A 9,920-nucleotide genomic window follows, 5' to 3' on the forward strand; every position below is an offset into this window, starting at 1 on the left:
CCCCCCCCCCCAGAGGGGAGGGCCACACCACAGTCCCTTCTCCTCCATTCTCAGGATCTTGGGCATGTATGCACATGCGCCTGGCATGAGTTTAAGCCACCGGATCTGGGATTCAAACCATGGTTGACTACATGGGAGTCCAGCACATAGCCATTATGCCAGCTGTCGGTCCCTAGCTCTTTATAGAGCTAATCAAGCTAAAGTGAGGTCATTAGGGTGGACCCTAACGCAAGAGTGGTGTCCCCACAAAAAGAAAATTTGAAAGCAGGCTCAAGTAGAGAGAGAATATCATGGGGACCTGAAGGTGGCTATCTATACACCAAGGAGAGAGGTTTTTCTCTCATAGCCCTGAGAAGGAACCAACCCTAACAGCACCTTGGTCTTAGACTTCTTTCTTTGTTTTTTAAAATTTGCTGTAGGGCAAGTGCATTCACTAGAGAGAGAGAGGGAAAGTGAGAAAGCACCTGGGTGTGTGTGTCTGTGTGTGGCCACACTGTAATCCATTCTCTCCTTTTGGGATTTTGGGCATGTACACACACACATACACACACACACGCACACTCCCAGTGTTTTTCAAGCCACCAGGTCTGAGGCTCGAATCACAGTTGGCCACATGGGATCCAGCCAGCTTAACCACCATACCACTGGCTGGCCAGGTCGGTCTGGGCCTTCTAACCTCCAGCACTTTGAAACCAGTTTGCAGTCCTTTGTTACACCAGCCCTAGCAAATACCCAACCGATTGTGCGACTCGCCATGGGGTTGCAACCTACAGTGCACAGACCAGAAAGATCTTTTCCCATGGTGCTTTCATACAGCCTCTGCAGACATCCGACGGGCAGGCAGAACCGGGAGGAAGGTGAGGCAAGTGAGGCGCTCATTCTCAGGGTCATGCAAGGGGCGTGACCTTGATGAAGTTCTGGCCGACCCTCCAACAGCATAATCTGGACATGAGTGACCCCTCACACTTTGTGCCCTAGACTCACCCTATCTAGGCCCTGTTGGAGAGGGTATAACTGTTGTTCCTACTGGAGGATTTGACACATGGTCACGAACTCTTATGAGGAGTCAGACCCAAGTCAGATTTGCCTCTACATTGTGGGTTCTTTCTACGACATCACAGTGTCCCTGATGGCACAAGCAGTCAGAAAGGAAGACAATACATACTACTTTCCTTCCGGTACTTGCTCTTGGCACTCCTCGCAGACGGCAAAGCCTGGCTTTAGCTCCTGCCTGCGAGAGGGGGGGGGGGGGGCCGGAGGCGGAGAGGGGGGGGGGGGGCGTCCGTAGGCGGAGAGAGCGAGCGTGTGAAAGCACAGGGCACATCTTGACCCTGGCATTGTTGGGGACCAGCCCACAGGCACATTCCCATTCCCTATCATCTCCACCCCTGCTCGTCCTCCGCAGTTCACTGTCTCGCAGACACAGGAAGCACATCAACACATACACCTCCAAAAGGCTCTATCTTTGTAGCAGTAATAATACCCCCCAATCCGGGGACCTCTGGGCAGGGTGGAGACTTCTGTCTTCCTCACGTCTGGTTTACTCTGGGCTGCAGTCATGCCTGGCATTTACTAAGTGCCAGGCATTGCTCTAAAGCTTCACGTGTTAGCACATTTCATTCTCAAAGCCTCATGGGTTAAGACTCCTACTGCTCCATTTTACTAATGACAAAACTGAATCACAAAAGGTACATTGCCCAGGGTTTTGTGCGTTGGCAGGATCTGACTCGAAGCAGCCACGTCCACGGCCCAGACTCCTAACTGTTGTACTCTGTTTGTTCCTACCCTCGGCTGCCTGGCTGGACCGTCCACGTGCACTCAGGCACAGGCATGCCCGTTGGCGGGGGATGCGAGGGGGTGGAGCTGGGTTCTGGGAATTAGTTCAGGCACCAGGGGGCAGCATAGGCCTAGCTTTAGCCCTTGGGCCCAGCCCTGCTAAGGGAGAGAGGAGGGGAGTTTAAGCGTCTTCGTCTTCCCACTGCCCCCCAGACACCACTGTTTCCACAGAGCAAGGATCTCAGCTGTGGGGATGTAAAGGCCTCTCTGGGTCCCTTGGTCTCCTCCAGCCCCTCCCCCCAGAAACCATTCACTAGTTTTGATGACTAAGAAGCTGAGCAAGCCTGAGTGTATGTGTGTTTGTGTGTGTGTTCGCGCCTGAGTGTATGTGTGTTTGTGTGTGTGTTCGCGTGTGTGTGTGTGTTGGGGGTGTTACGACTGCAAGTGGTTCTGAGTGCTGACATGTGTGTGATCCCGCCCGCACACATGTGTGAATGTGTGTGTGTGTGTAGACTTGTGGCCAGGCAGTCGTACATGTGTTTGCTTCTGGGTGTGTCTGTGTTTACCCCAGGAACAGATAGGAACTTGGCCAAGGCTGCACAAGCAGATTCGTATTCGAACTTGTCCCTCGGGAATCTACAGGCAGCAGCTCCAGTTTGTGCCGGCTCCCACCGGAGGCCTGGGGAGAGGTACCCCATGAGGAGAGCAAAGACAGTTTTCAGTCCCCAGACCTCCTTCTGGAGCCTTCTAGAATTCCGAGTGGAGGTTTCCCTCCCCCACTCTCCCATCAGCGGTCACGCGACCTCTAAGGCGTTCCTGGGGAGAAGGGAGGGGGACCTAGGCGGTTCAGGCAGCCCGAGTTCCCTGCTGCTTTTCAGGGTCCTCCACTGGAGGGAGTGCAGAGCCCAGAGGGATTTGCTTTCCTGGCGCCCCGGGAGCCCAGTCCCTCATGGGCCCAAAGCCTAGCCCTTGTGAAAGTTCAAGCGTGGGGAGACAGGCATTTGGGGCAGCATGTCACTGCTTCACATTAGGTGACCGGCTGGAGAAAAGCTGATCGATTTTGAGGGAGAATAAACGAGCGGGGGTCAGCCTCTTCCCCTCTTGGCTCCAGGGCCCAGAGCTCCAGTCCTGTCCCCTCATGTCCTCCCCCACCCAGCACAGGAGGCACACATGTTCACCCCACTTTCTTCCTCTTCCTCCTCCAGCCCACTTTCTCTTCTCTGTGTCGTCAGAGCTCCAGGGAGGGACCTGGGTAGACGGAGAAGCCGGAAACAGCGGGCTGGGGCAGCCACTGCTTACACTGAAGAGGAAGGAGGAGAGGGTTGTGTGTGTGTGTGTGTGTGTGTGTGTGTGTTATTTTTTTTTGTTTGTCGGTGGTGGTGGTGGTGGTGGAGGTGGGGTCCTAGCAGGGCCAGCCCTGAACTCGCTGGACAGAGCTACAGACCCATGGGGCCTGGCAGTGCCCGCTGAGAGAGGGAGAAGACAGCAGAGGGGTTGCCAAGGTGAGGGGATGTCTTGGGAGGGGGAAGGGGGCTCCTGACTATGAGTGTGTGGGGTGGGCTAGAGGGGAATCTCTCAGGATCCTCCTCAGAGTGGGGTGCATGGTCCTCGAGAAATTGTTTCAGTTAGTACGGGGTTCTGGCAGTTTCCAACTCACAGGGATTGGGGGGTGGCTATGGCCTCCTCACTCCCCTCCCCCACGGGCCACATTTTCCACACCCTCACCGCTGCACCTCCAGAGGCATGGACGGAGGGGCACAGGAGGTGAAGGGGTCCTCTCTCTGTCTGGGTGGGGGGTAGTGCCTACCCCTCCTTAGAAAGTTGATGCCCGAGGGCAATGGGTCCTTGTCAACCCCCTGCCCTGTGCCTGCCAGAGGTCCCTGTTCCAGGGTGTGGCTGGGGGTGAGCGAGGCCCCGATGCAGACCTCATGGTGCCCCAGAGGAGGGGGAATTTCCCCCTCGAACAGCTCCACGCTTGGCTGCTGTAGACGCTGAGATTTCCCGGAGGCCGGAGGCCGACTTAACCCTGCTCGCGCTGCACTGGCTCCGCCTCCTCGCACCCCCTCCACCCCCTCCACACATTGGGCAACTCCAGCAGCTCTTTTGACTTTTGATCCTGTGGTCCCACGGTCACAGGCCTCGGGAACATAGGGGCTGATGTGACCGTGTTTAGGCCACCGAACGGGCGGTGAGGATCCTGGACGGTGGCGCCTTCCCTTCCCGGTTTGGGAGGGAACACTGGCCCCTCCCCGCCCGCACCCCGTGGCTCCTCCCTCCCCGCAGTGCTTCGGAGGACAGAGCAGAAGGTGCCCTGTCCTAGCCAGGCCAATGGACCCAGCCCTGTTACCGGCTGGGGATGGGGAGGAGTGCGGCTTCCTGATGTCTGGGGAGGCAGGGGGTTAGAAATTTGAAGCTGGGGCCATGCCAAGAGGCTGGTCACTGAACAGGGGGATATGGAGAAAAGGGAGACCTCCTAAGGCCTCCTAAGACCCCCTACCCTCACCCCAACCTCTAATAGGGTGAGGATAGGAGTTAAAGGTCTGGAATCCAGCACCTGGAGAGGCTGTGGAAGAAGAGAGAAGAATGGAGTCCTCTCTTAAATTTGTAATGCAAGCTGAAGGTGGCTCCAGAAGGTGCCCCACCCCGCGGGAGATGGTTAGAGAAGCCGGTGGCAGGACCCTACGCAGGAGGGCGACTGATTCTGCCTTTGGGAGAAACGATTCGATTCCGGAGAGTAGTGACTGGGAGAGAGGGACAGGAGGAGGGTCATGGACCAGGAACGTCCTGAGAAGGGAGGGGCCTTTCTGCTTCTCATCCCTCTGCCGCCCTGGGACAGGTGACAGGCTAGACATCTAACTGGAAGACCCGGTTACCGGTTGGAGGAGACCTGGGGAGTTTCCTTCCTCATCCCCTCCCTCATCTCTGAAAGAGGGGCAACTGAGAGACCCCTGGAAAACCTCTGGTCAACTCAGTCTACCGTGCAGCCCCTGGGAATGAGAATGCCACCCTCCCCCTACTTCTCCCACCTCCTCTTCCCTTGCCCCTCTTTTCTTCTCTCCCCTTGATCCTCTAACTCTCCAGTTTTCTCTCCCCCTCTTCTGGGTATTCACTGTGGCTTGCTAACCCCGGTTTTCCTTGGGTGTCCCCTTCTCAGTTCTCTCTGCTTGCCCTTTCTCTGTCTCTCCTCTAAGTCTCTTCCCAACCGTCCCCTTTTCTTAGGGTGATGAGACTTGGAGCTGGAAAGATTGTAACTGAACAATTTGCTAGTTAATCCCCACGCAAATTCAAAGGTTGATTTCTTTCTTTTTTTTTCTTGTTTTTAAAGGTTTTTGTCATAGAGCATGTGCTCGCCAGAGAAGTAGACAGGAACAGTGAGAGGTAAAGGACTTCTTTTTTTTTTTTTTTTTTGGAGAGGTTTTCGCTATAGGGCGCGTGCGCTCGCCAGACAGACAGAGAGAGACATAGAGACAGAAAGCGAGAAATCACCCCCCCAGGGGGGATGGTCACGCCTCAATCCCTTCTCTTCCATTCTCCTCTTGGGATCTTGGGCACGCACGCACATGCACCTGGCGTGAGTTTTAAGCCACCGGGTCTGGGATGCGAACCGCAGTTGACTACGTGGGAGTCCAGCGACATAGCCATTACGCTAACTGCTGGTTCCCAGTGAGAGGTAAAGGGAGAAATGACCCCCCGCCCCCGGGTGGGGGATGACCACGCGGCAATCCCTTCTCCTTCATTCTTCTGGGATTTGGGCACACACACAGGCCCAGTGTGATTTCCAAGCTACCAGGTCCGGGAATCAAACCATGATCAGCCATGTGGGAGTCTAGCCCCTTAACCACCACGCCACCTACTCCCTCAAAGCTCGATTTCTGATTTCACTTGCTGCTTGACTTTGGGCAAATTAGAAAACCTCCTTGATCCTTGGTTTCTTCATCTATAAATGAGGATAATTTTACATTTAAAAAATTGTTGAGCCAATGGTGGTGGTTAAGACGCCTGGATCCCACATGACCAACTGCACAACTGAGTTCGTGACCCGCCAGTTTGAAAAACACACTGGACGCATGTGCATGTGTGCCCAGGATTCCAAGAGGAGAATGGAGAAAGGACTGTGGCATGGCCATCCCTCTGGGGTAGGGGGTACTTTCTTACTTCTTCTGTCTGTCTGTCTCTCTCTCTCTCCAGCGAGTGCATGCGCCTTATAGCAAGTTTTGGAAAAAAAATGTCGTGAGGCTCTAATGAAATAATGCACTGAGTACAACAAGTGCTTAATAATAGCAATCATTACTCTATCAGCCTCTTCACGGTCTAGCCTGGTGCTTTTCAAGTGATATGGAGGAGTCCTAGCATCCTGGGAGGTTTTCCTAGGGGATACCTTTGTGGCCGGGAGGTGGAGAAGAAAGAAGTAGAAGCAGTAGTGTTCCAGGCTTTCCACACTTGCTTCCAACAGAGCAATTCCAATTTTATACTTTTTATGTAATTGGGATTCCACAGATTAAAAAACTAAAATTGTCTGCAGCTTAAAAAAGTTTGGAAAGCTCTCCACTCATTCAACCCTCGTGTTTGATAGATGAGAAGACCGAGGCCCACAAAGGGGAGGTTCCTTGTTGACAGAACCAGAGCCCAACCCGAGTCCTCTGCTTCTCTACGAGAGCTCCTTCCCTCCTGCCTCATTTCCCCACCCCGCTGGCCGCGGTTCAGTTTCCCCACCCCCGCTGTCCCTGTGTATACCCTGTCTCAGGTATTGACCCGGGATGCCCTGGTCTGAGGTGCTCTGACCGAGAGCAGCGGTGGATGTTCTCTGGGAGGGCTGTCTATTAGGAGGTCTCCAGCTGCTCCAGAAGCCACTAGAAGTTTCTTGGGCATCTCTCTCTCTCTTTTTATTATTTTAGATGTTTTGCCATAGGGTGTGTGTGCTTGCTGGAGAGAGACCGAGACGGAGTGAGTAAGAAATCCCCCCCCCCCCGGGGCGGGGGATGACCACATCGCAGTCCCTTCTCCTCCATTCTCCTCTCAGGATTTTGGGCATGCTTGCATATGTACCTGGTGTGTTTTTTTAACCTGCCAGGTCTGGGACTTGAACTGTGGAGTTGAGCATGTGGGATCCAATATCTTAATCACCATGCCACCTGCTGGCTCTCAGGTATCTCTCAGAATGACCTTGTTCCTTTTCTCCAGGCACCCTCCAATAACTAGATCATGTCGCTCTGGGGGCTGGTCTCCAAGATGCCTCCAGAGAAACTGCAGCGGCTCTATGTGGACTTCCCCCAGCACCTGCGGCATCTCCTGGGTGACTGGCTGGAGAATCAGCCCTGGTGAGTGCTGGCTGCCCCACACCGGTCTCCCGTGTCCTCTCCTACTCATCTCTAATTACATTTTCTACCTCTGCCCATGGAATTTGGAACTTGGGAGCTGTTATTCTACATGCAGTGGCCTAGATTTAGCAGAGACTCTGTGCCCCATCAGGACCAGACTATGCATGTTGACATGCAGAGACCCACCTCTTAGGAAACTGAGCCAAAGAGCAGGGAGGGCAGGGCTGGGGCTAGGGTACTTCTCATAGCAGTGGGTAGATTGTGGAGCCAAGGACATGGGTGAAGGCTGCAGAGGGCCCAGATGAGAACAAGGAGTGGGAAAGGCACTGCTCGCTGAGCTGTTGGCTGTGGCGGGTGGAGGGTCAGGAGAGCTGAGGAGGCCCTGACCTGAGGCAGCCTCGTCCTGATCTTCCTGCAGGGAGTTCCTGGTCGGCTCAGACGCTTTCTGCTGCAACATGGCTAGCGCCCTACTTTCAGCCACTGTCCAGCGCCTTCAGGCCTCGGTGGGAGAGCAGGGGGAGGGAAGTGCCATCTTGCAACACATCAGCACCCTGGAGGTGGGGCAAGAGGGGAGGGGACAAGGCTGGGGTGGGACCTGGGGGGGCCTGGGGGGAGCACTGGACTGTAGAAGAAAACTGGTTGGATGTTGGAAGCAAATTGATGTGCCACAGTTAGCTGTTAGCTAGCATGCAAATTAGATTTTAAAGATATGCAAATTATACAAAAACCTCTGAAGTCTACAGTTATGCTGCCTTTCAGTGTATGTGAGAATGCGGGCCTGCGGATTGGACTGGGACAAGGACTTGGGTAAGAGCCAGGCTAACTGCTCACTACCCTCACTTCTATAGAACATATATCAGAGGGACCCCCTGAAGCTGATGGCCACTTTCAGACAAATACTTCAAGGGGAGAAAAAAGCTGTTATGGAACAGGTACGGTGATAGCCCGTTTCCCAGTCTGACTCAACTCCCCGGGACTTTGGTCCGAGCCATGAGAAACTAGGAAGGATTCGAACCTCAGGAAAGGCTCAGTGTTCTAGCCCCAGGATAACCAGGCTCCTGGGACCAGAGTGAACCCCAAACTAAGCTCAGGAAAGCTTTGAAAGAGGGACTAAGGGTAATGAGGCCTGGGAAGGACAGAACAAGGAGTAACGAGCCAATTCTGCTAGGAGAAAGGCCTGATTCCCAGGGGATTCCAAAAGGTCAGGGAGATCTGCCAAAGGGGAAAGAGGAGCTAGAAAGGGGAAGTGGTCTGTCTGCTTTTGTGCAGAGCAGAGTGGGAGCTGAGTGTGGAGGGGTGGGCAGAAGGCCTGATCTCTTGGCGCCTGTCCCTTCTGCACAGTTCCACCACCTGCCAATGCCCTTCCACTGGAAGCAGGAAGAACTCAAGTTCAACACAGCCCTGCGCAGGCTCCAGCACCGAGTGGGGGAGGCCCGCCTTCTGCGAGAAGCCCTGCAGCAGAGGGCGGAGGCTGGCCAAGGTGGGCACGAGGACCTGGAACGCTAACAAGGTCCTGGAGTGGGGTGTGTGGGAGCGATCCTGTTTGGGACCTCAACCATGACTGAGCCTCTGATCTATCTGCACCCCTGATTTCTGCCCCCTTCTCAGTGTCTCCGCACAGCTTGATAGAAACGCCGGCCAATGGGCCTGGGCCAAGTGAGGTGAGTAATAGACTGAGGTGGAGACTCAGCTCCGTGTGCAGCTGGAGGGATGGAGGTTAGAGACATGGACTGAGGTAGGGAACAGGAATGGCAGAGAGGTGAAGAGAGCCCTGTTCCTGGGAGCTGGGTGAGGAGGCGGGGGGGGGGGGGGAGGGGGGGGGGGGGGGGGGGGGCAGCGTATAACTCTGGCTCAGGGCCTCTCTGCCCGTAGGCCCTGGCTGCTTTGCTGCAAGAGACAGTCGGGGAGCTGGAGGCGGCCCAGGCACTGGTGCTGAAGAGGATTCAGATTTGGAAGCGGCAGCAGCAGCTGGCAGGCAATGGCGCGCCCTTCGAGGAGAGCCTGGCTCCACTACAGGAGAGGTTGGGGCAGGGCCAACGGGGCAGGGGGCAGGGGGCGACAGGCACCTGCTGTGCATGCTGGAGGACCCACAGGTGTGAAAGAGCAGAGGCCTGATGGGAAGGCCGTGGAATGGGCCAAGACTCCGGGAAGCCAGTTCCAGCAGGCTGTGCACTGTTGATCAGGCCACGTCCTGTCAGCTGTGCCTAGTCAAGGGGACACAAGTGGGGGCTCCACTAGCCCACGGTCCTCTCTTCCTGCTCCCTTCCAGGGGAATTGGGGGGCTGTCTTTGTCCATGTGGCATGCGGGGGGCACTTTGTAATCTGCCCAAAAGCACTATGTGAGCCAGCCATTGTCCTGGCAAAGAGGCAGCCAGCTGGGGTTCTCAAGGTCTAGGACCCTGAGAATGAACCTCCACTCAGAACCGATCCAGGTCCTAGAACCCCCTTCTCACCCCACCCCTCCACACACGATCTCCTGCTTTCTCCCCGGGTTTAGAGGATGGGGCAGGGGGGTGGCACTGGGAGGAGCAAGCAGCCTGAGTCCCGTGCCCCCTGACCACTGTCCTGGCCCCAGGTGTGAGAGCCTGGTGGACATTTATTCCCAGCTCCAGCAGGAGGTAGGGGCAGCTGGTGGGGAGCTTGAGCCCAAGACCCGGGCATCGCTGATTAGCCAGCTGGATGACGTCTTGCGAGCCCTCGTGACCAGGTATGCTCCATGAGTTCCTGGCCAAGAGTGGACTGCAGGGAAGGAAAGGGGTTAGAGCTGTGGGGAGGGCACTGGGAAGGCTCCAGCCCCTAACTACCCTTGCATCGTCTTCACTCTTT

General features: G+C 55.5%; 1 protein-coding gene across 1 annotated transcript in view; it reads left to right on the forward strand.

The window, feature by feature from the left end:
* Positions 1–3,019: 3,019 nt before the first annotated feature.
* Positions 3,020–9,920, forward strand: part of STAT6 (signal transducer and activator of transcription 6) — a gene marked incomplete in the record, with an annotated part of 20,238 nt that continues 13,337 nt past the window's right edge. The window contains 8 exon segments of the mRNA XM_014585573.2: positions 3,020–3,278; positions 6,958–7,094; positions 7,513–7,651; positions 7,943–8,026; positions 8,436–8,574; positions 8,703–8,755; positions 8,967–9,115; positions 9,670–9,801. Of these exon segments, the coding sequence (XP_014441059.1) occupies positions 6,979–7,094; positions 7,513–7,651; positions 7,943–8,026; positions 8,436–8,574; positions 8,703–8,755; positions 8,967–9,115; positions 9,670–9,801 (812 nt within the window).

The sequence above is a fragment of the Tupaia chinensis genome, unplaced genomic scaffold, assembly GCF_000334495.1.
Source record: "Tupaia chinensis unplaced genomic scaffold, TupChi_1.0 Scaffold150006_1, whole genome shotgun sequence".
Lineage (NCBI taxonomy): Eukaryota > Metazoa > Chordata > Mammalia > Scandentia > Tupaiidae > Tupaia > Tupaia belangeri.